This window comes from Fusarium phalaenopsidis (genome assembly GCF_050370095.1).
Source record: "Fusarium phalaenopsidis strain FUZ10S chromosome Unknown contig_32292, whole genome shotgun sequence".
Taxonomy (NCBI): Eukaryota; Fungi; Ascomycota; class Sordariomycetes; order Hypocreales; family Nectriaceae; genus Fusarium; species Fusarium phalaenopsidis.
Window position 1 is genome coordinate 2,691,503 of NW_028145410.1, and position 26,550 is coordinate 2,718,052.

At 54.8% G+C, this 26,550-nt stretch overlaps 9 protein-coding genes across 9 annotated transcripts; 4 read left to right on the forward strand and 5 right to left on the reverse strand.

Moving 5' to 3' along the window:
- Window positions 1-124: 124 nt before the first annotated feature.
- LRP88_05112 (uncharacterized protein) lies at window positions 125-4,810 on the reverse strand (the record flags this gene model as incomplete). Its single annotated transcript, XM_083241674.1, has 1 exon — window positions 125-4,810. One exon carries the CDS (start codon window positions 4,808-4,810, stop codon window positions 125-127), a length of 4,686 nt encoding a protein of 1,561 aa, XP_083102822.1.
- Window positions 4,811-6,300: 1,490 nt separating this feature from the next.
- On the reverse strand, window positions 6,301-8,304 carry LRP88_05113 (uncharacterized protein; the record flags this gene model as incomplete). Its single annotated transcript, XM_083241675.1, has 3 exons — window positions 6,301-6,917; window positions 6,969-7,154; window positions 7,518-8,304. The coding sequence occupies 3 exons, from the start codon at window positions 8,302-8,304 to the stop codon at window positions 6,301-6,303; spliced, it is 1,590 nt and encodes a 529-aa protein (XP_083102823.1).
- A 1,966-nt stretch (window positions 8,305-10,270) lies between these two features.
- On the forward strand, window positions 10,271-12,282 carry LRP88_05114 (uncharacterized protein; the record flags this gene model as incomplete). Its single annotated transcript, XM_083241676.1, has 3 exons — window positions 10,271-10,824; window positions 10,996-11,576; window positions 11,624-12,282. 3 exons carry the CDS (start codon window positions 10,271-10,273, stop codon window positions 12,280-12,282), a joined length of 1,794 nt encoding a protein of 597 aa, XP_083102824.1.
- A 456-nt stretch (window positions 12,283-12,738) lies between these two features.
- LRP88_05115 (protein MTG1) lies at window positions 12,739-13,752 on the reverse strand (the record flags this gene model as incomplete). Its single annotated transcript, XM_083241677.1, has 1 exon — window positions 12,739-13,752. One exon carries the CDS (start codon window positions 13,750-13,752, stop codon window positions 12,739-12,741), a length of 1,014 nt encoding a protein of 337 aa, XP_083102825.1.
- Window positions 13,753-14,321: 569 nt separating this feature from the next.
- LRP88_05116 (uncharacterized protein) lies at window positions 14,322-16,184 on the forward strand (the record flags this gene model as incomplete). Its single annotated transcript, XM_083241678.1, has 3 exons — window positions 14,322-14,731; window positions 14,781-14,874; window positions 14,922-16,184. 3 exons carry the CDS (start codon window positions 14,322-14,324, stop codon window positions 16,182-16,184), a joined length of 1,767 nt encoding a protein of 588 aa, XP_083102826.1.
- Window positions 16,185-16,443: 259 nt separating this feature from the next.
- On the forward strand, window positions 16,444-17,467 carry LRP88_05117 (SDR family oxidoreductase; the record flags this gene model as incomplete). The annotated part of the gene is made up of 3 exons (XM_083241679.1): window positions 16,444-16,498; window positions 16,554-17,143; window positions 17,192-17,467. The coding sequence occupies 3 exons, from the start codon at window positions 16,444-16,446 to the stop codon at window positions 17,465-17,467; spliced, it is 921 nt and encodes a 306-aa protein (XP_083102827.1).
- A 1,379-nt stretch (window positions 17,468-18,846) lies between these two features.
- On the reverse strand, window positions 18,847-19,545 carry LRP88_05118 (uncharacterized protein; the record flags this gene model as incomplete). The annotated part of the gene is made up of 1 exon (XM_083241680.1): window positions 18,847-19,545. The coding sequence occupies one exon, from the start codon at window positions 19,543-19,545 to the stop codon at window positions 18,847-18,849; it is 699 nt and encodes a 232-aa protein (XP_083102828.1).
- A 2,350-nt stretch (window positions 19,546-21,895) lies between these two features.
- On the forward strand, window positions 21,896-23,192 carry LRP88_05119 (MDR family NADPH-dependent oxidoreductase; the record flags this gene model as incomplete). Its single annotated transcript, XM_083241681.1, has 2 exons — window positions 21,896-22,071; window positions 22,124-23,192. The coding sequence occupies 2 exons, from the start codon at window positions 21,896-21,898 to the stop codon at window positions 23,190-23,192; spliced, it is 1,245 nt and encodes a 414-aa protein (XP_083102829.1).
- Window positions 23,193-23,326: 134 nt separating this feature from the next.
- Window positions 23,327-26,236, reverse strand: LRP88_05120 (phosphatidylinositol 3-kinase VPS34; the record flags this gene model as incomplete). The annotated part of the gene is made up of 4 exons (XM_083241682.1): window positions 23,327-25,817; window positions 25,868-25,969; window positions 26,021-26,107; window positions 26,160-26,236. The coding sequence occupies 4 exons, from the start codon at window positions 26,234-26,236 to the stop codon at window positions 23,327-23,329; spliced, it is 2,757 nt and encodes a 918-aa protein (XP_083102830.1).
- Window positions 26,237-26,550: the final 314 nt, after the last annotated feature.

Consider the following 26,550-nt stretch of genomic DNA (forward strand, 5'->3'; position numbering starts at 1 on the left):
GCCAAGAAGAATAACAAGTGAGCGAGTATTCTGCGGGCTAGCGAATAATGAATTACATGATGTCGTCGTATCGATAATCGGTATTGATTAAAGAATGGGAGGGGAAAAGGGGGTATGTGTGTGTTTAGTCATCCAGCCTAAACATCTTGCGTAGGGTGCCAAACTTCTTCTTCCTCGGGGTCCCTGTCTCTGAGCCTTCGGGGATGCCGTGGCTTTGCCCGTCGACAGAGGCCGGGGGTGCATTATGGGTAGCGCTAATAGCGCTGTGGGAGGTGCTGCGGCGCTTGAGGAAGCCCGTCTTGACGGTTGGAGAGGTAGGGGATGGGCCGGGCCCGCCGGCGGTGGACGGCCGTCTCTCCTCGTCGACGACGTATGTGTTTTGAGAGCCATCGTCGAAACGGTCTTCCTCTTCATGGGTGTGATGGCCGTCCTGGAGCGGCCAGTTGGCTCCACGCTTCTGGAGACGTGCGTTGTGTGGGTGGCTGCCGCTGTTGCTACGAATGACGGCGAGCTCTTCAGTGCTGCGCTCTAGACGAGTGTCTCTCCGTGAAGCACTCTCGCTGAGGTTGCGGGATATCTTGTCAGAGGGATCCTTCTTGCGCCGGAGGATCGACGACATGAAGCTGCCTCGACGCTTGTGGCTTGGTCGAGGGCCCATGGAAACATCACCGGCCGTCTGCGCAGGAGGCAAAGCCCCCAGACTTTCTCGTCCAGAACCACTCCGCTTCAGCGTGGAAGCTGTACGAGGACTCATACTCGTGGTCCCGTTGGAGGTTACGGTTGGTTGAGGCTGCTCTGGCTCGTCATCACTATCTGGAAGCTCAGGCGAATCCTCGTCTTCCACGTGAGAGGGAGTCACTCCCATGGCGACTGCAGCTGCATTGCTTGAGGCCTGGTTGCGCATCGTTCTAGGAACTCGCTTCTGCTTCGGCCGCGGCGTGGGAGTACCCTCATCCTCACTCGAGTCCACAAAGCGACTGCTGAAGGCTGGACGCGCATCGTCTTCGTCGCTCGAGTCATCGAAACGGCTACCGCCCCGAGCCTTCTTGCCCTTGCGGCCGAAGCCGGACACGCGCATGCGAGGTGAGCTGGCGTCGCTAGAGTCGCCACGCAATGAGTGACGCATACGGCCGCCCATGACCATGGGAGGCGGAGAACTCGTGTTGGAGTTGCGACGGAAAGCTGATCCAGCCGGTGACAACGACCGTAGACTGAATCTACCACTGCCCCTGCCGCCATCGGACGCAGGGGCTGGTGTCTCCCGTAGACTTCCTCGCATGGTTCTGCGAAAGCCCATGCCTTCCCCGCCTCCAACCCGAGCACGTCGAAAGCTGCTCTCGCTAGAATCAGAGCCCCGTCGTCTCAGGCTTGGCTTCGTGATAGGAACTCTCTCCTCTGAGTGGTGTCGGCGATGTGCCTGGGCTGGCTCTGTCGTGGTTGACGGCTGATAAGAGGCAGGTCGAGAGTCTTTTCTCAGAGCAGGGGAGGACTTTTGTATGCTGGCAGGGGAACCATTGGCTCGGAGCGACTTTCTCATGCCAGTACCAGTGGCTGCGGTAGCCTCTGGTTCTGGGCGAAGAGACTTGCGAAAGTGGCCTTCCTGAGGGCTTGGCGTAGAGGTAGCGCCAGATCTCATAGATTTGCGCATGCTGGTACTTTGCGGCGGTGGTGACTGCTCAATCACTGCAGCTTCATGGCCCCTCATAGACTTTCGAAGCTTTGATCCTCCTGCTGGCTTGGATGGTTCCTTCGCCTCAGCCTTGACTCGAGGCTCCTCAACCTCGTCACGGGGCCAGGTGGTGCCAGGTGAGATCTGGTAGACTCGATTCGGATCCCGATGTTCTGATGATGAGGTTTTTGTGGGTGATTCCTGTGGCTTCTCCACTGCCTTTTGCTTCTTTTGCTTCTTCTGCTTCGGCTTCACGGGCTGTACCACTTCTACAGGAGCGGCCTCCTCATCAGAATCTTCCATAGCCTCCTTTTCAAGCTGGCGTCTCTCGCTGGCACTCAGGCTCCTCCAGTAGGCCTTGGCATTCTCCCAGTCATTGGGTGTCTGCAAGGGCTTCTGCGTTGCATCCTTCTTCGTCGTGGCTTCTAGAGAGGCATCGGCCTCCTTGGATTTCGCTATAGCCTTCTCAAACACCTTTTTAGGAAGCGTCGGCTCGATGGGGCTTTCGACAACAGCATTCAGGGACATGAAGCCATCACCCTCCATATCAGAGAGATCTTCATATGCGTCGCTATAGATGCTGCTCCCGTCTGACTCTTCCGACTCTTCCGACTCTTCCTGGATGTCGTGCATTTGGGGGCTGGGAGGAGACATGGTGGTCGACTCAAATGACCGTTGAGGCGTAATCGGTGCTGGCTTGACAACTGTCTTGGTGGGTTTGGTAGTTGAAGAAGCGTTCCCAATGGCATCGGATATTTCCAAACCACCTGATCCGCCTTTGACTTCATCAGGAAATCCGCCTGGGACGTCGAAAAAGTCTTGTGGCGAGTCTTGTCGGCTTTCGTCTGGGATGCGAGGACTGGGTTGCGTAATCGATATCGTCGGCACGTAGTCACTGGGCGTTGAGTTGTCATCAGAGTCGACATCAGGCTGTTTCGAAACACCCTTGGCGGTTGTTTGTATCTCAGGAACTGGCTCGCTAGAAGGCTTCGCTTGAGTGTGCGTCTCGGGTTCAGATTCATCATCAGAGCTCAAGTCGCTGTTGCTGATGTATCCGCTGCTCTCGACAGATGTCACTACCGGAGGCAATGGCTCCCTGTATTTGGAAATGTTGGCTTCGTTTCGGGAAGACTGTTCGCGCGCTAGAACTGACCCGATAGCATGATCACTCGACTGTTCCAGCTCTACCGGTCGATTGTTGGCCGGAGAGTAAGGCGAAGCCACTGGCGGAGAGAGTGATCTTTCCAGGGGACGGACTAGAGGTCGCTCTTCTGGCTCTCTCGCCTTCTTTTCGCGAATGCTACCAAACGAGGGCAGCGCCGGTCTGGGAGTCATCTTTTCATCGTCATCCAGGGAAATCGAGTCTCGCTTATATCTTCCAATGATGTTGTGCCAGGGTTTCTTTGCCTGAGGGCTGGGTATTTGGGATGGCTCAGGCTCAGAGGGTTCTGCAGACTCTCCCACTACCGTCGTGTTCTGATCGTCAAAGCTTACCCTGACGCTCCTCCTTCGGGAAAGCCCATCGTCTTGGTTGACCAAGCCCGAGAGAGCATTTGAGGCCTCTGAGCCATCCTCTGAGGGGGAGGCATCTCTCGTTGGACTTGAATGCTTGAGTGCAGACTTCCGAGGCGACACGGATCGGGGAGGGGGCTCGTGTCTAACGAGTAATTGATCGGTCGTTGGCGCGAAGTGCGTAGTCCGGCCAGGGCTGCGTGCAGGGCTCTCCGAGTGCACACGCGTCCGACGAATGCTTCCATTCGGCTTTTCAATCGGAGCTGGGATACTGGCCGGCTGGACTTGCTCCTGTTGTTCCTTCTTACTAGGCTCAGGCTGAGACGGCTGGGAGGACTTGACTGGTACTGCATCAATAATATCTGTTGGATGATGTTGCGCGGCGGGTTGTTTTGCAGGCTGAGGTTGAGATTGTGGTTGAGGCTGAGGCTCGGGCTCTTCCTCTTCGTCAGAAACCTCGTGAACCACAGAAGGTCGTTTTCTGACCGAGGCCTCAGGTAAAACCACGGCGGTCGGACTTGATTCAATCCGCTCCGCCCTGATAGACTTGGGTTCGACTGGTTCCTCAACTTCCGATTCCAACTCCGACTCCGAGTCGACAAGGGTTTGTTGTCTCGACAAATCCGATTTAGTTTCGGCCTTGACCTCCGGTTCGGACTCGAGGTCGGATTCGAGTTCGGACTCAGACTCGGGTTCTGGCTCTGGTTGTGGCTGTGGGGCTTGCTTCGGTTCTGGGGTCTGTTCTTGCGTAACCGTAGAGTAAATGTCCGTAGGGGTTTGTGTAGTCTTGGTGACGGTGGGCGGCGGGGCAGCGGGTTCAACAGCGGTTCCTTTTATCCTTCCGACAGTTCCCTTGGACAGGTGAGTACCGCTTCTTGATCCCTCGTGTTTGTGCCGTCGGACTGGTTTCTCGGATGCATTCCTGACGCGTTGCTCCACTAGGAGGAGTTCTGCTCGGGGGACCATCCTCCTGGAGTTGGGATCATATACCATGGCATTGTCAGATGCAGCCGAGGGCTCCAGCATGGAACGGGGATAAGAGAAGTTGATAGAACTTGGACTGCTGGGTCGCAAATCGACAGATGCCCTCTTATCAGCGACAGCTGCCCGGCGCACATTGGACATGTCTCCAGATGTTGGTGCCCCAAACCATGAACCTTGTCCATCCTTCATCTTCTGACTGGCCGTCTGAAAGGGCTGGACCTGCAAGCTCATGGCTCGCTTGTGAGATGTGGGCTTCGACTCAGTCTTGAGATGCTCATGGTTCGGAATCTTGGGTACGGGAGGTACGTCGTGGTGGGCGTTGGGAGGGGCGCCGCGAGCGGGCGACGGCGATGGTGATCGAAAGGTGCGCTCAGTCATGGAACTTTGGCTTGGAGTCCTTTGAAGTTCCCGTCTCCCCCTATCCCGACTCCCGGTGGATGAAACTGATGCGCTCCTGCGCATAGCGCGCTTCGACTGAACCTGAGATACATTGGTGGGTGTCGCTGGTCGAGCTTTGAGGGCGGCAGCGGCAGCAGCGGATGAAAGGGATACGGATGGCTCGCGTCGCATAAAGGCCGAGGCGGCGGCCGTCGCAGCATTAGGATTGGCTGTCTCCTTGGTCAAGGGCTTGGATGGAAAGGCCATGTTAGCAGGGCCTGGGGTGAGGGGAGGTGAGGTTGCGATAGAATGAGAAGAGGGAGAGACGAAAGACGTCGCAAAAGGGCCCATCAGCTAATATCAAGGCCACCGATGCAAGCGCACAAGCGTCTGTCAAATGGATCGGATGGCGGCTTGTCATTGCATCGCATCGGCCTGGCGCACTCGCGCACTAAAGTCAAAAGCCAAAACCGGCTTTGCAGAAGCGCCTCAAAATGGTTGTCTCTCACCTGGGTGGGAGGGCGATGCCTCCTCGAACCTCCAAACATGGCGGGCTAGGTCAAAAGCGGCGCGGACGCCAACAGATCTCAACAGGCTGCGGGCATGAGAATCCAGGAGGACGGGAAAATAAGAAATAATGGCTCTGGAATGTGATGATTAGAGTGTCGGGAGCAGTAGAGGGCGGGCCAGGGCCGTACACTTAAAAAAGAGGAAGATGAGGATTCTTGGAATTGATCCAAGATGAGAACGGAGAACTGATGACGAAAGGTATCAAGCCACTAGGCCCAGCTCGACACGCTAGCCGCGCTAACCCAATTTGAGGTTAACAGGAGGGACCCCACTGCAGCTTTTGTTCCGGCTGGGCCAGCCAGGGCTTTGCTTTAATTGAGTCGTCATGCTCGCATCAAACATGTACGTCAAGGGTCCTGATGATTGGGAGGATGAACGGCTGATGCCGTTGACACTACGGATACAGGACAGAAGCCAACGGCTGTGTAAGCAGAGCTGGACAAGTGTTTTCGCTGTACTGCACTCTTGCCGGGCACAGCCCTCAGCTCAGCTTCCATCATGTGCAGCTCACCAACCTTGTTTCCACACATCCGGTCCATGCAAGCTACTTGTAGATCAGTTCCCATTCAGGCTCACCTCTCCTGACAAACGGCAAACCAAGCCATAGGTTCTCCATCTGCCGAGATCTACTTCTCGGCGTTTTTATCCATCTGGGGTCCGTCTCGGCCGCTGCCAGCTCAATCTCGAAATGTCTGCTTGCCCACTCTCCAGCTGAGCGGCTGCTCTGCCTGTCAGAGCGCTTATAATTAGCCCCGGTTCTGCTAGCTGGCCCGCCCTGACGTCAGTCCCAGACTCGTCTCATTTCGAGCCGCTTCAATGTAACTTGACTTCCCGTCACCTCACTGCAAACAACTTTTATGGGACAATTATCTGAGAGTGGTCGTGAATTGGGTTGCGCTACACTAGGACAGCTATGATGTGATATGTTTAACGCTGACTGTTCATCCCACCGTTACATATCCATGCTGCAGTGACAGTTGTCGTGTCGTCTTAGTGCAAAAACACACTGCCAACTTCCCGTGTTCAAAACCCAACTAGGTAAACAAAGGTCGCTTCCTAGAGCCTCCTCCTCACCGAGTGGCTCTCGATCCTTAGCTATCAGGTCGTCCAATGAGAAATCTGAAAGCAACAGCAAGCCAATATTTAATCGGCTGGCCTGCCTCGCCTCTCATATCATTCGACGGCTCCTAGGTTGCACCCGCCGGTATGCCCGGATCCCCCCGATGCAAATGATGCCCAGTTGCATCCGAGTAGTGATCATCAAGCCCGTCCACGTAGTCGTCCTCGGACTGCGTGGAATGTCCGTTGCCCGTGTTCATAGGAGGGGCGTCAGGGTCTGCGTGCTCTGGCTCTAGCTCTGGAGGAGTGTTCTGGTTTGTTGTTTGTCCTCTCGTGGGTGCCTTCGCATTCTTCCTGCCTTTTCGACTTTTCGCCTTGGCCTTCTCGAGAAGACGCTTACGGTCAGCCTCTTCCTGGCGATGCCGTCGGTCCTTGATTTCGTATTTTTGAATCAGTGCCCGCGGCGGCTCGCCAAAGATCCGTTCGTACTCGCAAAACTCGCAAATCCAAATGTCTTCCGCCTTTGGGGGGTTTTGATAGTAATTGTCGGCAGCAATTCGACGGCGGTGTCTTGCAGCCATGTCGAGCTCCTTTTCCAATCGGCGTCTGCTCTTTCGACGAGAACTCCCTGATCCGCGACTAGCTGCCTTGGAAGAACCGTCGTGATGATAGCCGTTGCTACCGTTCATCCCTGCCGACATGCCTGGCGTCGTCTGAGTCGACATGCTATGCTTACTCGAATGACCTTGTTTGCCAGTTAGTATGCCATTACAGCTACCGATCTCCTGAAACTTACCAGGCCACCGAACCGTCCCAGGAACCTGGGAATCGCAGGTGAAGGTGAATTGAGCTGAGGCAGGTGTGGTCTTCGTTGCCGAAGAGTATTGCTGAAGTAAGCTCCCGTTCTCTTGTGGTTGAGGACGCTGCTTCTCAGCGTTTGCGACAGCAATAGCGTTAGAGATGATACCGCGAGCTTCGCGTTCTAGGACTGGAATTAGCCGTCTGAGTGGATGTTTTGGTGTTGTTGATAAAGAAGACAATGTTAGGTTCGGTTCGTTGTAAAGAAGGAGGAAAGAGCCTTCACAACATGCAGGCAACATGCAGAAATTGGTTGGGTCGGCTGAGCTGGCTGGTTAAGTACTATGCATGGCTCCGTGCCGCCACTTGTTTCCAGCCGGTGTGTTATGCGTGGTTGGCGCAAAATGCTGCAGGAGAATAGTCTATCTGAGATTCGCCCGAATAGGCAAATCTGCATAATAAGGCGGATAGCCGCAACAATACATCATTGAGCGAATGCACAGGCACGCAATGAAAAAGGAATCGGCAATAATGAAAGAAAACTCACCGGCTGGTGCCCATTGGGGTGGTGCAGTTTTGGATGCTCGTCCAGCCCACGTGGTGTTACCGTCGGGCAACGCTCGCAGCGGACTTCTTCCATTCCTGGAGCGCCCCAATCTGCCTCGTCCTGGCCCTGATATTCCCTGGTTGCTGGTGGAAAACGTTCCCGAACCTGGGTACGCGCCCGAATGGGCATACGACCTATCGCCATGGAGCTCGCCGGCCGGGGAGTGTGCCGTGCTGGAAGATATGGCTAGTGAGCCTATCTCGTTGTTCAGCGCATGAGTGCCGTTGAGGGTGGGGTCCCCTGCGGAGGGGATCTTCCTCTTCTTCTTATTATTGGTATTCTCGAATGAATCGTAGCCGTCTACTGACGACGTCGTTGATGGAGGGGGCTGCGGATTTGGATGTCGAGGCGGGTCCGGCCTTGACGGCCGACGAGCAGGATGAGTAAGGGTCTCTGGAGGTGATCTGGTAACAAGACTGCTCTGCAAGGCAGTCTCTTCCTCGTCGCCGTCTGACAACCCCACGCCGTTCCGCCGTGGTGTGTAATTGCGCCCCGACTCTGTCCTGCGTCCCTGCTCGACTGGGCTCGTGGAGCCGGTCCTCGGCGGGCTTCCTTCATCTTTTAGAGTGTATGGGGGGTAGTAAAAGAGAGGTGTGGTTTCGTGAGTCGACGGAGGGTATTTTATTGAGTCCGCAACGTCTGGAGACAGCCTCTCTCTAAGCCGGCGTTTCGGCAGCGGCCGAATCGGTCGGTCTGGGAACAGCGACGATACAGTATCTGGCGACATTTTGGGGCTATGATCTGCACGAGAAGAGCGAAAGGTTCGCGTTAGCAGATATGTCGCCATGATGCCGACGAAACCAGTCACGAATATAGCGAATGAGGACATGGGAGCAGAGAGGTAGCTGGTGGGGGGTATGGACATGTGGGATGCCGCCGACCGCAGCCCAGGCTTGATAACCGTCCGGGGTGATCAATCAACGGCCAGCTGGGGGCTGCGACGGGCTTCGCCGGCGTTGGAATCAAACGGAAAGCGTACCCAGCAAACATCGTATAATAACCCTGACCCAAACCGTATAACCAAGAACGGTGGAGCGACAAGTTTCCCCAAACAAGCCCGGGAGGGAGCAATCTGTACAAATACGTCGACAAACAAGACTCGATTATTCAAGATCGACCGTACAATTCGAAAGGGGTATCAAGGTCGTAGGTAGGTACGCCGGGCGTCGAGGCTGGTTGACGCTGGAAAGCTCGAAGGGGGGGTAAGTTGGTTCGGTCGGGCTCTAAAGCGTTCTGTGTGCGGGTCAGAACATGGTCGTCGATGCAAGGCATGTCATGCCCGAGCAGCTGCGACTACGACGAGCGTGGGCTGGCACTGGTGATGTCTCTGGTTGTAGCATCGACGGTCTCTCGCAGCGGTTATGCCGATAGTCGCCAGGCTTGCTGTCGGTCGTTCAAGGTCGGGTGGCTTACCCAGTCACTGACGGGCGGACGGGGCCCAGGAGGGTGAGGGACACCTCGGGCAAGCGCAGACGAGGCTCGAAATGAAGCAGCAGGTCGTCGATGAAGGCCCCGAGAGCAAGTGACGTAGATCGTAACAGCGCAAAGCTGACAGCACCTTGGAGGTTTCCGTAATTCGAGTGTGCGAATCGTCACTGAGGTTAGGAGTTGCAACGAGGGCCGAGGGCGGTTATTAGGTTAGTCAGCAGAATTCCCCTCTGGTGTGCTGTCAAGGTGGCACTCGCCCTCCCCTCGCCCACCACTCTCCCTGGCCATGATCGAGACTTGGATGATTTGCACTGTGTCAGGTTTAAGGATTATTGGCGATTTAAATATTTAAATAAATTTAGCTACACTATGCTTTATTTGTTTTTTATTTTACTGCCATCTTCACAACTGTGAGTCATGAAATAAACAACATGGCAGTTCCATGACGAGAGTTTGCTGACTGCGACATCAATGATTCCCTGATGTCACTGAGGTCCATTCAGCGGAAATCAACCGCGCAAGGCGGACTATCGGACTGCAACCGGGCATTACCCGCCTCGCAGCGCGGGCGAGCTAATCGAAACAATTTCTGCACAGTGGGTGGACAGCGCTGAAGCTCCCTGTAAGGCGCGTGCCCCCCAGTGCGGATATGGACCCTAGGACCCCTGTGAGGTACCTCCTCCAGGTACCTGGCGAATTTCGTGGTGCTGTAGTGGTTCGGCTCTGTTCTGAAGCGACACCACGCCGCGCTTCGCCCACCCAGGCCCGCGCCCACTCAAGGCCCGCGCCCACCTTCCCTCGCTCTCTCTGATGCATGCCGCTCGCTCGCTCTCCCACGCTTCCGTCCATCTCTTCCCGTTCTCCTCCTCCGGACCAAGCTTCTCCTCTCGTCTCGTCTCGCCCATACACACATTGTTGCGGTTCCTCCGTGTCATGACTGCTTCGCCTTTACTCCTCTACGACATGCTTGCTTGCCAATCTTGTCTTCAACTCGACTGCTCCTCCTCGACCTTCTAGTCTCTCTCGTCGACGCTGGTCTCCGGCCCAGCTCCCACATCTGCCTTGATCGCTACCGCACCACACACCAATTCTCGCGATCCTACCTTTCCCCGATTCTTTTAGCAGCTTTAACTATACATCCTTTCTCTCGGCAGTGTTACACGCGCCCATACTCGCCTACCGGACCTTGGGTCTCGTCCTCGTCCTCCTCACGTCTCACGTCTCCTTCTCTTTTCCTCTCCCCACCTCGGTGACCCGACTCACTCATGGCACCTCCCTCGCCGCGACGGTCATCGAGAGCCCGCGCGACCAATTCACAATCCCAGCAATCATCTGTCTCGTCGAGCACCTCTGGCCGAGCCGAACGGAACACGAGGTCCGTCGTCAAGCCCTCCTCCACCAAGTCCACGCCTAGCGCCTCATTGTCGTCGGAGCCCTTTGAGGATCTCGACGACACCCTCCTCGGTCGCCGGCGAAAACGTAATCACGACGACGATACCGAAAAGGCTTCCAGGCCTGACAATTTTGACATGGCAAATGGAAGCGACGACCTCCAGGAGGAGGAAGATGAGGCTGTCCGCTGCATCTGCGATTCTGAGGACTACCCGGGTCGCCCACCTGTGGAGGGACCCGACGCCGACTTTTTCGCCTCCATTGAGTTCACTGAAGATGTTACCGGCTTCTTCGTTCAATGCGACGTTTGCAAAGTCTGGCAGCACGGTGCCTGTGTAGGCATTTTCAGTGCCGAAAGCTCCCCCGAAGAATATTTCTGCGAGCAATGTCGCAAAGACCTACATAAAATCCATACTGCAAGCAACGGGTAAGTCAGTTTCTGTCTCGATTTAATGCGAACTGGCCATCTCGAAATTCGTCCGAATGGCTGTGGTCGACTTTTTTCGACTCACCGTCGGCCTCTTTCGCTCTTGGCCCACTGCAAAGTTCACACGCCAGCGTTGATTTTGCCCGAATGCTAATATCCTCTGCTTGACAGACAAAAGTACTCGAAATATGTTCCTCTCAATCGCCCATCGCGGGCCACGTCGCGGGCTGCCTCGATTGCCAAAGAGGGGACTCGCTCCCCAAAGAACGGGACAGGCAAAAACTCACGCCCTACCTCTGCTTCGCAGACGTCGAAGCGCCGATCTACAATGAACAGCCGCGACCGAGCCTACGAAGATGAACAACTCCTTCGCGCCATTGAGGCAAGCAAGGAAGATGCTCCTCACGATGCGCCAGAGGCCTTGACCAGGAGAGCCAAGCGGGGGCGGAGTGACAGTGAAGAGTCAGTCGCCCTTCATACCCAGCCTCGGGATGATAAGCTGACGGCAACGAGAAGCCACGCGAATGTCAAGAGACAGCGAACCAGTTCTCGCTCCGCTTCGCCTCCTGCTCAACCTGTCGAGGCCACCAGTCGCGAAGAGTCAGATGAAGAGTCGAGCACTCGCAGTGGCGCAAAAAAGGCTCGAAATAACAAGACTCAAAAAGCAAAGACGGAAAAAGAAGACAAAGAACGTCAGAGGCAAGAGGCAGCAGATAAGCGCAAAGGACGCGCAGAAAGGCGCCGTGGAGAGGGTATGTTGAACCTGTCTGAGACTATATTCGCTTGCTAATTTTGGTAGATTCGGATCCTTCTGACGAGACGCCTGTCGCCCCGGTCAAACCGCCTACGGCAAAGAGCATTGAGACTCCAATTGTGACCGAGGCTCCAGCTCCTCCGGTTCAGCCAGTCCCTGACACTCCACCCGCGAGCCACCCTCCGACCACGAATATCCATAAACGAGGTGGCAGAAATACTCACAAGAAGGGCAAGGGCAGAAACCAGTATACTAGAGACCGTGACGCGGATGGCGAATCTCCGGCACGGTCAATGTCGCGAGACATTCAGAAGAATGGGGACGATTCAACAACAGGCCATTCCAAGGCGACCAACGAGCACCACCGACATGGAAAATCAAAGGCAGCCCCACATCATAAGTTGAGCATGATGGATATGAAGCGGCGTGTCGGCGCCATCATGGACTTTATCTCGCGGACCCAGGTAGATCTTGCGGCAGAAGCCATTCCAGTGCCCAACGGGGCCGCAAGCAGCGGACAGGTTTCACCCCAGGAGACTCCTGTCCCACAAGTAGCTGGCAAATCCGAGAACCAGTCCATGGCAGTGGAGAACGGATCGACCAGGGAATCTTCTCACGACAAGGATTTCAAAGATCTGAACTGTATGGAGATGATGGACGTTCTAACACGGGATATGGTCAAGTGGCAGAGCCAGTACACCTAAGCACATACAGCACCGGGTTTCGACAGCACCCTGCTATGCTAGGAGGTGACAATGATGGGCGGTCATGGTTTCTTGAATCTTTTTGGAGTTCACGGTTGGGTGCATCACGGGGCGTCACGAAGCATCAAGGCAAGATGCAGGGATGCGGTTATCTTTCATCGCTCATTAGTTACGGTTTCTCGTTCGTCTTTTATCCGGAACCAACCACGAGGTCTAGGCTCTTTGGTGTTCCGGCTCTTTTCTTATACCCCAGTATGCCTGGTTGAAAGAGTTTGCCATTGGCGTCTTACAAAGCTGCAATGGCGCAGCATTATTATGGGAGAAGCATCAATCTCGGGGGGATGGATATGAATAACAGAGCGTCGTTAGGTAGTGTACATGGAAAATGTCGTCTATACAGACAGATATATGATACAACGATACAATGACACACAGGTTTAGGACCCCGAGGTCATACTACGCACCCGCCTTTTCTTGGGCGCGTGCTTGCTTCTGCAGCTTCTTTGCCTGGTTCAGGCTCAGCTTGGGGTTTGCCATGCAGGCCTGGTATTCCTCAATGGCGCTGTCTGATATGTCATCGAGGACAAACCTGCCCAGATTTCCCTCTCGCCATTGGAACAAGAGTCTGTCAGCAGCGCGCGAAAGAACGGGGTGTCCACCGCGCTTTATCTTGCCCTCCTTCCTGGCTACGGCCCCGAGCAACTCCTCGATGTCGTTTGTGGGAGGGCAATATCGCTCGTATATGGTGGGATCCACGAGGTTGATCCGGTAGAGGAGGTAATCAGCTAGAATAACGTCCGGTACCAGCCCCTTCTTGATGCCCTGCGTAAGGGCAATCTTAATCATGGTCTCGCCGTCATCGATATATGGCTGAAAGATGCCGGGCGTATCCAGGACAAAGGCGCCGTCACCCACTCCGCCCCGTGCCTCAGGCTCAAGGATACGGACGGGCGTGCTCATCTTTCGTGTCACGCCCGCCTGGTCCCCCGTCTTTGCGACCTTGGCCGTCTGCCCCGGCATACCGGCCTTCCGTAGCGCATTGAGCAACGAGCTCTTGCCGACGTTGGGCATGCCGACGATCATGGCCCACAGGCCTGTCAGCGAGTCCGCCTCCCGCGCAACCTCCTTGACCTTCTTTAGCAAAGCCTTTGTGGTGGCGGGGTCGGTCTTGTCCCAGATGACGCAGCGGTCGGCGTGTAGCTTTCGCAGTGCCTTCGCGGCGCCGGGGGTGTCGCTGCCGAAGCCCGACTTTGTGTAGACGACGAGGCGCTGGCGACCGGCGACGGCACGCTCGAGGCGGGGGTTGTGGGTGGATAGCGGAAGGCGAAAGTCGCGGCACTCGAGGATCAGGGAGATGTTGGAGAGCTTATTCACCACCTGTTGCTGGGCGGAGGCGTGGTGGCCGATGTAGTAGGTCTTGGGGACCGAGCCTGGGATGGAAAAGGCCTGGCGGGGGATGAACTTGGCCATGGTTGTCGCGGGGTTTGGATATCACTCGGGATTGGCTGTCGGGAACATGTTTCTAGACGTGCGCCTCAAGATTCGCATCTGTCACCATCAACACGAAGGGTCTGGACCCTTGAAAAAAAGATGATGTAAAGGTCAGCCTTGCACAATTGTCCCTCCTTCAGCCTCGCCCCACCCCGGCACGTGGAGATAAGACTTTTTGGAGATAGAGTCGGTAGCTCACCTCATGACGTCATACCAAGAGAACTTGCTGAGCCAATTGCCGATTGAGGAGCGACCACGCGTTATCAATTCATCCATTGAGTGTGCGGGTGAAGCCCTAGCAATCCATTCGGTTCACCGACGACATACACAAGAGGAATAAAAGCCAAGATCTGAATCTAGAGCCAAGACAATGCCAAGAGCATGCTCTAGACCAAGGAACTGAAGGCAAGAGACGATATAAGCTGGCTTGAGGTCCCAGACCAGACTGGAAAGGGCTTCAGCATGTCTCACTCCCACAAAATAATTGCGCTGTTTTTACTTCTTGCTTCAAATTGTCGTTGACGGAGACGCATTCTCTTCTTCGAGAAATGACCAGGCACGAGCCGGTTGGGTCAATTGAGATGGAGAGGACACCTACCTTTGGATCTGGGAACACCATCACTCCAGCATCACAGAACGGCCCAGGCAACCAAGCAGTCCAAGATGAAACATTCAGCACCAACGATGCATCCGGTCAGCCCTCCAAGTACTTTGGAAAGGGTGGCAAACTTCGCCCCTTTCGGTTGCTGAAGCAGGACATGGTCAACCTCAGGAACCGATGGGTATCGGACTGGCAAGTCTTTAATCAGCAGGTGATTGCGAGCGCCGTCTACATCTTCTTCACCAACATCCTGCCAGGAATCACATTTGCCAGTGACTTGTACACTCTTACGGGCAAGTCCTGGGGAACTATCGAGGTGGTGTTTAGCACTGGGCTCTGCGGGTTGATCTTTTCTGTGTAAGTGAGCTGACTGCCATTCCCGAATATCACATGCTGATGGATGTAGCTTCTCCGGCCAACCTCTCACCATCTTGGGCGTCACGGGCCCCTTTTCTGTGTTGGCTGAAAACATCTACGAACTATGTGAAACACACTTCCAAGTAAGATCTTCCAGACCCCATCTTGAACACGTTCTCATAGTCTACAGGTCGAGTTCCTCCCTGTCATGGCATGGTCTCTCATCCACGCCGGGTGGATGCACTACCTCCTGGCAATCTTCAACGCCCACGACTGGACCATGCAGTACGTGACGCACTTTAGTGCCGACATCTTTTCCCTGCTCAACAGCGTCATATACTTCCACAAGGCTGCCATGGAGCTTAAGCGCACACACGCCCGTGTCTCGCTGGCTGCCTTTCTGTACGCCATCATCGGTGCCTTTGGAACATGTCTACTGGCCATCCTGCTGTCGACGGCAAGCTCGTGGAAGCCCATGCTTCATCGCTATGTTCGTCTTGGACTAACAGAGTATGCTGCTGCCATCTCTATCGTCTTCTGGATCGGCATCCCCTATATCGGGGAGCTGGCGGACCTTGACCACGTTCGCCTCGAGGTCCAGACCAAGTTTAGGCCTACGAACCCTGACCGACACACCTTCTTTGTGCGCTTCTGGGATCTGCCTGTGGAATGGGTATTTCTATCCATGATCCCTGGTGCTATCGTCACTGTCCTGTTCTACTTTGATCACGAGATTAGCAGCATTATCTGTACTGTGAAGCGGTACGGAACGAAGAAGCCTGGCGGATATGCCTGGGATATTGTTCTTCTGGGAACAACCACCATCATCTGCGGTATCTTGGGTATCCCTCCAGCCAATGGACTCCTCCCTCAGGCGCCGCTACACTCAGAGTCATTGATGCATTACGTTCTCGAGAGCCCTCCCGCTGAAGAAGGCGAGCAGCCAGATTCACCTCGACCGGTTGCGCGGACATATGAGCAGAGATATTCGCACTTCATCCAAGCAGCCATGATCCTCGTCTTCGTCTCTCCGCCACTACAGAAGCTACTCGGACTCACACAGACGTCGGTGCTCGCCGGTCTGTTCATGTTCATGGGCTACCAGTCCCTCTCAGTCAACCCCATCCTCGAGCGAGTCGTCCAGCTTCTCACCCCGCCATCAGACCTACACGAGCTGCCCCCCGGCGTGACTTGGTTCGGCATCCACGCCTACACAGTCACCCAGATCATCCTCACAGGCATCGTCTTTGGTGTGACGCTCACCGTCGCGGCGCCCGCCTTCCCCCTCATCATCATCGCCCTGGTCCCCGTGCGGCTATCCCTCATGAACAGGCTGTGGAGCCGCGAGACGCTGCGTCTGGTTGACGGCTGGGCATGCCGTGATGGGAAGCCCGAGGATCCTGTCCTCCCCGAGATGCAGGGATCCGTGGATGAGGAGAAGGCCAGGACCTGAGGGCCTGCAGCGGCAGGGCTTGGCTCATGAGGCCATGCTCGGCCCATGTCTCTCTTCTTCTTTTTAATGTGAGATACCCCGCAGAGAATCGGGGTCTGTGTCCGCTACTGATGCTCGTCTCATCACCGTTTCGGTTGAATTAAAAACAACCAGGGTGGTTGTGAGATTCCCGATACTTAACCAACCCTGTAACTTTGAAGACCCTGGACTGAATCCTTCATTGTGACATTGAAGAACCAACAATCTTTTAGCTTTCAGAATGACCACTATTACTGCCCAGGGCAAACATGCCCTCATTACTGGGGCTGGCTCAGGTACGAAGTTGACGCAGCCGACTATGAGGGTTTCAATAGCTAATATCGACACAAGGCATCAACTTGTGCTTCGCTCGTATGCTTCTCGAAAAGGGCTGCTCAGTTCTCATCGCCGACCTTAAACTGCAACCAGAAGCCGAAGAGCTCCTCAAGAAATACCCCTTCCCGGCTGCAGACGGCCAAGCCGGCGCCTTCTTTCAAAAGACCAACGTTGCATCTTGGCCAGAGCTGAGCTCAGTGTGGAAGACGGCCGTGGACAAGTTCTCATCCGTCGACATCGTCGTTGCAGGTGCTGGCCTCTTTGAGCCCAAGTGGGCGTCCTTTTGGGAAGCTCCCAAGACGGAGAGCAACCCGGACACAGTCTCTGCCGACCCTGCAGATGCGGATCCAGGTCATTACGCTGTTTTAGACGTCAACCTTGCATCTCCTATCCGGTTGAGTCAGTTGGCTATTGGTTACTGGACCAAGACCAAGCAGAAAGGTACTCTTGTGCACGTTGGTAGCATGGCGGGCTATGGGGCGGGCATCACGACGCCGCTGTACTTTGCAAGCAAGCATGGCTTACACGGTTTCGTGCGGTCCCTGGGAGGACTACGTGATGAGCTTGGCATCCGCGTGGGATGTGTAGCTCCCGGTGCAGTGAGGGTGAGCATCAATGACGATACACACTTGACTTTAAGCTGATAATGGCAGACGCCTCTCTGGCACGATGACCCAACCAAGGCTGTGATGCTGGATAAAGACACGGTCCTTATCGAACCCGAAGAGATTGCCCAGGGCATGTGGCAGCTCGTCGTGAACGAGGAACTTGGCGACGGAACGATTCTCGAGGTCACCAAGGGCGCCGCGAGAGTGGTTCCTCTATTCAATGCACCAGTGCCTACCGGCGAGGGCATTCTGGTGCCGGGCTATGCGGCGTCCATGGGGACACTGTACGAGAAGCTGAGGAACGAGGGCTTGAGTGTCTGAGATGGAGCAGACGTGTTCAAATCGTTTCGACCCGGTCTATATCATTAGGGACAAAAGACATGTGAGGAGGTCGTGGAGTAGGCCAAGCTTGTGTCAGTTGTGTTGGCCAGTGACAGAAGCCAAGTTGTATGCAGGAGTCTCTTCCTTTAGTGGAGACACGAGTACGAGGTGGCGAGATGATGAGTTTCGGAGCTGAGACGGCTGGCCATGATGCTATTCATGACACCTTGGAAGAGCCACAGTTGGACATGATGAACTGATGAGGAGATACGACACGCACAAAGGATACGGATATGAATACGATTACACAAATGACAACAACCAACACCCTTGTCTATCCCCCTCCCGGTTGGCGCGGGTCGTCCATCTCGCGCCTCCTGGTCCATGCTCGACAATCGACGCGCAAGCAAGCCACATTCTACAATCCCGAGTCAGCATCTTCACCGCATGGGACAAGTTGAGGACCGTGAGGCCGGCATGGGAGATGATCGTGAGAATCGGGGCCAGCAAACGCGCCCAAGCATTGATTGTTTCTAATCTCGTATCCAAAATAAACACAATCGGCTCCCTCCCCGGATAATAAAAGCTTTGGCCAGAAATCTTGGCTCTTTTGTCTCCAACCTCTCTCTCTTTCTCTTTCTCTCACTCTTCCTGCACGGCTTTTCCGCAAGTAGGTACCAATAGATGTACAGCCCTGGGGAGTGGCCGTGACAGACAGCCCCTTTCCCCAATCTCCCGGCATAAAAAAAGCCCGGGACTCAAACCGCCTCCCAGAAGTAGTAGTAATAATATTCAGAAACAATCCCTCGCGTGGCATGGCGGTGTAGAGCGTTGCGTCGAGGCGAGGGCAGGTGTGGTGTCAAGTAATAACGGACGGGTGACGTGAAGACATGATGACGATACACTTCGTGAAGCGTCGTGGTGGCGATTCGAAACCAAATCAATGAATGCCAAATCAAAAGAAGAACAAGACGAACAAATCCATATATCGAACACCGATTTAGTGAGCCGCGAAACAAGTTGGGTATCTTGATGAGCTGCCTTCATGCCGCTCTTCATTTCCTCCTCTTCTACATCTCCCTTCACCCACCACCACGTGCGCCCTCCCCAGCAAGAAGGCGGATCAATCGGCCTCTGGGTAGCAGAAACCAATCGTTAAATAAAAATAGAAGGGGAATATTCCAAGGCGTCGACCGTCTCGTGAGGTGCTTGGTTGCTCGGGTGAAAAAGGGGGGCGAGAAGTGGTGGGCGAGGGTGTCTCAATCTTCGGTCTTTGAATATGCAAACAGTGTAAGAAAAAAAAACAGATGGTGGTTGTTTAGCCAGCATTGGCCAGTCGAGCGTGGCTCTCGACAGCCGTAATTCGAGTTGTTGTTGTTTTACTTGATGTTCTTAAACAGATCATCACCCAGACTTCCCTCGTCCTTTTCGAGATCGGTCAACTCGGGGATCATGGGAGGCGGCGGTCCCGAAGGCTTCTTGATCGTGGCCGTAGGCGTGGGCGCGCGAGGAGGCTCTTCGAAGTTCATTGTGCTGATTCGCTTGGACCCTGTCTCTCCAGTCCTGATCCGTCTGAACCAGCCGCTGCTCCTCCTCGACTTTCGCTCGTCGAGGAAGCTGGAGCCGCCCTGGCTGGAAGGTCGGCCGTTGGTGACAGCCGCGAGGCTCGCGCTCGATGGATTCTGGTTCTGGCCCTCTGCGTAATTGTTATTCAACATGGTCCTACTGAATAGGCGACGGATGCTGCCTTGACGGCTCGAAGCTGCCGGGCTCAGGGGGACATCTTCATCCGCGTAGCGCTTGGTTCCAGCGAGATTACCATTGGAGGAGGCAGGAATGCTCTGTTGGGGCGTTTCCTTGCTGTCGTCGCTGACGACATTGCTCTGTGTGTCCTTTTCGGTCTCCTTCGCGACTTCCTTGACGGGCGGCGGCGTCTGGGGAGGAGTTGGCACCTTTTGAACCGGCGAGTCCGGAGGCGGCGGGATGTTGGTGCCGTCTGTGATGCTTCCAAAGTTGAGGTTCAAAGCGGGCAGCTGGAAGCGCGAGCCTCCGCCGCTCTTGTTGAAAAGAGACGACATGGTGGCGGTGGTGAGGTCAGTCTCAGTCGACAACAGCAACAGGTCGTGGCACGGATCGAAGATGGAGCACGGGTCGATGAATGGCGAGGGCCCGAGTTCGGAAAGGGGTAGCGAGCGAGGGGGGAGCAAGGGCGAGGCGACTGGAGGAGCTCAAGACGCGGGTGGCCAAGGTGAAGATGGCAGTCTCTCTCGTTGAGTGACGTCTAAGTCGACGACTGGGATCCAACAAGCGGGATGAGATGACGAAGCAGAGTTTCGACTGACTCCCCGCAGCGAGCGCAGGAACGAACAGGGCGCGACGAGAAAGGAGAGCGTAAAACGGCCAAGGACCCAGGAATAGAGTAGTAGAGGTAAGGCAAGGTAGAGGTAGCCTGTCAGGGACCAAGATGGGAGGTGGAAAACTGGAGCAGGGGTCGGGTGGCTTTTGTCGTTAGAACTTGCAAGGGTTGAGGACGCGGCGTGGCGTGCTTTTGGGATCTTGGGATGATCCCGGTCAATTGCGGTGAGCGAGCCGGATAAGCTCAAAGGTTTTGATGGTAAACGGCAAAGAAGCAAAGAAGCAAAAAGGGATGGAGGTGAAAGAGGGAGGACACATGTTTTTGCAAGAAAGAATGGTGGAGGATGGGGTCTGAGAGAGAAGGTCGTGAAAGGCGGCCAGGGGTGGAGAATGTCATGACGGGAGCAAGGCCAGGTACCCTCGAGGTACCGCCAGTACCGCAGAGGTACCTATGAACCTCGCCGCCGGTGGTTCGCTGCTGGGCCTGCCCCTGGAGGAGCTGCAGCGAACCCACCGGCCGGTGCGGACCCCGCTGGAGGGCACTGGAGCCACGAGGGCTTCTGGGTGAGCTGGTGAGCCAACAAAGGCGGTGGCCAGAGGTGGACAAGCCCCAGGTACCCAACTCTGGAGCTCTGGTACCTGGCTTTGACTGGCTGGCAAGGCGGCACCTCCCGTCCCGCCCATTACTTTTCATGTACCTACCCAGCTGTCAACTACCGTCATGCAGTTGGGTCAGGTCCCAGCACGGCACGGCACGGGCTGGGGCTGGTGGACGCAGGCAGATAAACAGCATTGGAAACAATTCAGGACGTTCATGGCTTAGACAATTTCATCTGTCCATCATACGTACATACGTATATATCTCACATCACCTCCACTGCTTCGCTCTCACTCCCTTCCTCCTCTCCCTTATACAACCCCTCCACGCCACATACGTCCACGCCAAACCACACAAGAAGAAACGCGTGCCGCAGCAGCCATCTTTCGATTCCCACCGCACACAGTCCAAGGGCCGAATGTCGACTGATAAAAAGCAACGGCTCACTCTTCTCGAGGGTAAAAGCCCCGGAGCAAACGGGCCTGTAGCAGAGAGATCCAGCTTCCCGGGCCATCAAATCTCACATGCTAACTAGCTCTGTGCTACCTACCAAACCACCTACGGCGCATGCAGGCACTTGGCATGCGGCTTGCAGTTTTTTGCACCTGGGCTCTTTTGATTGCAGCTTACCAGAATTTGCTAGTAACAGATGCTGTGCCGCATAGACTGTTATATCCTTTCCTCGAGAGCAATCTAATATCATCATGCGCTATATTATCAAGCTCTCATAACAAAACACAGCAGATAGGATCGTGTCTCCAGGGGAAACCAGGGACAGAAAGCCAGCAGGTGATCGATCAAGACATGTTCCAACGCCTTGTCTTGCATCTATGGGTTCCATATCAGATCCCACCCTCCCTTCTTGGCACGGGAAACACTTTTTTTTTTTTTGTTTCTCTTCCTCTCACGAGCACAAGATGATTGATCGCTGTACCTCAAAACGGAACGGATTGTCTACCCCTTTTATCGATTTTTAAATCGTAGCGTTGCATCTCTAGTGCAACCGTTCCTGGTGCTATGCCCAAAGTACCTCGGAAGTTCAGGGTTGGGTGAAAAAAGATACAAGCTCTCTTCGTATCGAGGCCTAAACGACTTTGGGCAACCCACCACAAAAAATGCAAGTTGTGAAACTCTGCCACTATTCCCAATCTCACCGCGACAATTACCCATCTCGTCGTCCCTGTTTTCCCGATTTAGACAGCCCCCAATCCCCAATCCCCACTTGCCACGCCCGAAGAGGATCCCATCTCCATCTCCCGCATGCTTCGGTCCCCATCGCCGCCGAATGGCCGTCCCCGGTTAATTGCCAGCTCTGATTGGCCCGTGCCTCCGCCTCTTCAACGTCATTCGAGCGACAGCTCCCGTTTAAGCTCGGTTCTTTCTTGTCGAGGTGAAAAAAAGTCGTGCGACTTTCTACGCCCGACAAGTAAATCAATTTGTATCCTCTCCAGATTAATTGATTTTTCCGTCTCATCATGGCGAGCTCGCAGTGTCTCCGTCTTCGACCCCTCGCTTCGGGCCTTGCTCGTCCCTCGGCCAAGCTCCAGAGGCTACCCACCGTTGCGGCGCGATACAAGTCGGGTCCTTATGGCTACACCCAGGCAAAGGCGCTCGTCTTCTCCAAGTATGGCGAGCCCTCTGATGTGCTCCAGTATGTTCTTCCTCTCACTTGTTGCCCATATACCCTCGCTAACAGCTTCTAGACTCCACCGACACTCCATCTCCCCCTCCATCCCCTCCAACTCGGTCCTCGTCCGATCCCTCGCCGCTCCCATCAACCCCGCCGACATCAACACCGTCCAGGGCACCTACGGCTCCAAGCCACCCTTTACCTCTCTAATTGGCACTCCCGAGCCCTCTGTCGTCCCCGGCAACGAAGGTGTCTTTGAGGTTGTGTCAGTCGGCTCCTCCTCTTCTTCTCTGCAAAAGGGTGACTGGGTTATCCCTGCCATCGGCCAGTTTGGTACCTGGAGGACGCATGCTGTCGACGAGGCCGACAAATTCATCAAGATTGAAAAGGAGGGCTTGACCCCTGCGCAGGTCGCTACCGTCAGTGTGAACCCTTGTACGGCCTACCGTATCTTGCGCCACTACGGCCCCAATGCCGGTCCCAAGGCCGGCCTGGGTATGCGCCCTCTCGAGGTCAACAGCGGGCAGTGGTTCATCCAGAACGGTGCCAACTCTGGCGTTGGTCGAGCAGCTATCCAGTTTGGCAAGCGCTGGGGTCTGAGGAGCATCAACGTTGTCCGTGATCGCGATACTCCCGAGGCGACCGAGGCTCTCGTCAAGGAGCTCCACGACCTTGGAGCCGACATTGTCGTCACTGAGTCCAAGTTCCTCTCCCGTGAATGGAGGGATCAGCTCGCGGAAATCACCCGAGGCGGCCGCGAGGAGATCGGTCTCGGCCTCAACTGCGTCGGAGGCAAGTCGGCTACTCAGATCGCCCGGGCCCTCGGTGAGGGCGGCAGCATGGTCACCTATGGCGGCATGGCCAAGCAGCCCGTGTCCCTGCCTGTCGGTCTCCTAATCTTCAAGGACATCCGCTTCGTTGGCTTTTGGCTGAGCAAGTGGAACGAGCGTGACCCTGCCGGTCGCAAGCACATGATTAACGACATCCTTGATATCGTCCGCGCAGGCCAGTTCCGTGATGTTCCTATTGATGAGGTCAAGTGGGACTGGGAGACGGAAGAGGAGACACTCCGCAACGCTGTTCAGCAGGGTCTTCAGGGATTCCGCAATGGCAAGGGCGTCTTTGTCTTTGGAGAGACATAAATTGGACAGAACATAGCACCAACGGCGTGGCAGCCCAGTAAAAATTAACTAAATAATCTATCTTGATCAACAATGCCCTTGTGTCGAATATCCCAAAACTCCAAGTACCTAGACACAGCCAGTCACCAAGAGTTCTATGCTCGAAAAGCTTGCGCCCACTCGTGCAACTTGTCAATCACAACAGGCGCATACGCCGTTAGCGTATCTTCAATAACCCGGTCAAAGTATCTGAGAGCCTCCTCCTCGCTGAGCTCCAGGTGGAACCGCTCCCGCACCTTAAGTACCGCCTTGTCCGGCTCCAGCCGGATATCTGGGATGTTAGCGTCCACCATGAGGCTGAAGAGGTTGAGTATCAGGTTTGACGACTTGCGCAATGCCGTGTATGCCAGGAAGCAGTACTGCTTGAACTGCTGATAGTGCTCTGACTGCACGCCGCCCATACAGTCTACCATCTCTTTAGAAAGCTTCATCAGGGGCGCAAAAGGTTTAGGATCTCGACCAAGAATAAAACCAAAGTCGGCATGAAAGAAGTGGCCGTCGGGGGCAAGTAGCAGGTTCTCTAGATGACGGTCACCCACACCTAGGATATATGTAATGACACAGTAGCCCGCGCAGGATCTCACATAAGTGTCCAGCGTCTCTTGTCGCACACCCAGAGGCTGCCTGTCGTCTGGGTTATGATACTTGAGGTAGGCCAACGCTGGGTTTTGCCGGAACTTGTTGACAATACTGGACAAGCTTGCAGACTGGACAAACTGCGAGGCGCCTGCTGATGTGCTGGTTGCCAGGATCTTGTAGGGAGACAACTTGAGATCCAGGTTCTCCTTCTGCAGGAGCTGATCCATCAGTGTAATGATCTGGATCACGAGCTGATCCTGTCTGAGATCATCACCCAACTTGAAGATGATGGGATAAGTGCTTCCGGTAGTAGTCTTGAAGGTGCACTTGAACGGGTTCAGTGAAGACTTGAATACCAGGGTTTGGTCTGGCACGACACCAGTAATCAATATTGATGGATCGAGAGGCATCGGTAAGGGCGGATCAAAGGTAAGCAGCTCGTTCTTGGGATCTGCCAAGAAGTGCTTGACTTTGTCGACCTTCTTCGCTACCGTGTCATTTGACGTCTTGACCTCTTGTGCGATCCTGGATAGGATGGCAACCAGCTCGGCTTGTCGCAGAAGAGTTTTGCGTGTCTCTGTACCGCCTGGCTGCTTGACAAGCTCCGTCATGAACTCGTAAGCAACCTTTCGGTAGATATTTCGGTTATCGATGCCCTGTTCAGGGCTGCGGTCATCACATTCCACCATTAGATACCAATGGAAATAGTTTCCCAGCATAAAGTTCGCCGCAGCACGTTGAATCAAGAAGCGGGCTAAAGATGAATCGTGGCTGCTCTCCTCGTCCGAGTCTGTCGAAATGTGCTCGTATTTGAGAGCCTGCACCAGCTGAAGAAGGTATAGGAGCAGTTCTTGATCGTCTGACTTGCGTAGTCGGTCCACGGCATAGGACCGGACTGCCGAGTTGTCAAACGACGGGCCAAGGAGCTCAAGAGCGTCATCGACGTCGATCGCAGTCCACCGCCCAAGCACCTGGACAGCTTGCTTCGATTCGCTCTGGTCGCCCCAGTTGACTGACTTGACAAACTTGGTCAAGGCTCTCTTATCTCGGGTCAAATGATATCGGAATTTCCACACCAAATCCGTCTCCTCTGGTGTAAGGACCTGGGTTGGAGGATACGACATGATGAGATTGAGCTCATCTCGAACCTTGGCATTCGGTTTTAAGTCCTTGTCGAGGATGCCATGTCGGTGAGAGCTTCGGAACAATCGACGATGCTTCGCCTCTGCCGGGTTGTCTCTATGGCCAGCCTCGGGATCATAGACCTTGATCAGCCGCCCCTCAAGCCCATATGAGCTTTCACTAAGTGCGTTAATTCCTGGTCCATACTGAACCTGCGGCTGACGGTGAGCCATGCTGGCTTGTGAGACTGAAAGGTTTTGAAGTGCCGAGATCGGGGGAGGATCGTATTCGTGGTCGGCAAAGACGACGGGAAAATCGAAACGTGGCAACTCGACGTTGAGAAGAAACGTCGAAGGACCTGGTCGCCCATCCTCGCCTTTCTCATTATCTCGATCATTGAGGTCGTTCTCTCCGTTAATAGCTCGCTGTCGCTGGAGCATCTGCATCGATGACTTTGCGGCTTGAAGGCCTCGCTTCTCGAAACTGCGAAAGACCATCTGATCTAGCCAGTCGACACGGGGAATTTCGCCCATCTCATGCTTCTTGAACAAAGTCTCCATCCGATCTAGCTCTTCTGCATCTTTGTCCAGAGGAGGAAGCGGTCCCTTGCGAGATGTTGTCCTCTTTTTATTTGAGACTAGGGCGGGGGTTATTGTGTTGTCTGTACCATCTGCGTGCTTATGACGGTGAACGAGGCACTTCTGCCTACCCTTTTGCGCTTGATTATCTTCATCGAACATGGGCAAGGTGGTGCCTCCAAAAGGAATGGCATGGCCAAGTGCTCCAGCCCCGCCGGTCGGCGACAGGTCCCATACTGTGATGGCCAAGCATGAGTTGGGTGGAAGGGAATCGTATGTGATGGGTAGCTGAAGCCATTCGTTCCACCTATTCCATTGATCAATAAACACTCTGTAGCGGGTGATGGGATATCATACTTTCGCTCGGTTCGGAAGGGCTTGTAGGCGGTCTGAACGGGTACAGTCAAGGGCTTGGAGCCGGCCCAAACCTGAACCGTGACGTAGAGGTCGGAGTGGGAGCTGGAAGCTGACGTTAGTGGATGCGCAAATGGTAAGAGACGACTACGCTACCTCGTGTTGGAGCCGACATGTCGCAGTTCGGGCTTCTCGAGAAGAGTCGAAGGTTTGAATGGAGGCTCCTCGCCCTCAAGGTTCATTCTACCGCGCATATTAGCCAAGTCCTGGGGTGTTCGTGGAGGGGGAGTCGCACATGCGAATGCTCACAGGATGATGGACATCCTTGGAGCCCGCGAAGGAGAACGGGTCCATGCGCCCGTACTCAGACATGACGGGTCAAGTCATGCTGCGAAAATAGAGAGTCGAGGTGAGAATGCGCGCGGAGTATTCAAGGTCAAGGTTGAGTTGGGATGAAAGATGGCAGATGGATGCGCTCATGGCTTTGGGTCACTGCCTGCATGACGATAAGATAAGAGTTGCAGCTGGTGCACGGGCCATCACGCGCGGCTGTCATGAGACGGGCCGTGAAAAGAGCTTGTGTTGAGCAGTCTGAGTTTCATGCTGCGTAGAATAAGTGTCTTTAAAATCTATTAATTTTTAGAAGGCCGAAAGGCCTCTTTCATGACATTTTAAAGTAAATCTTT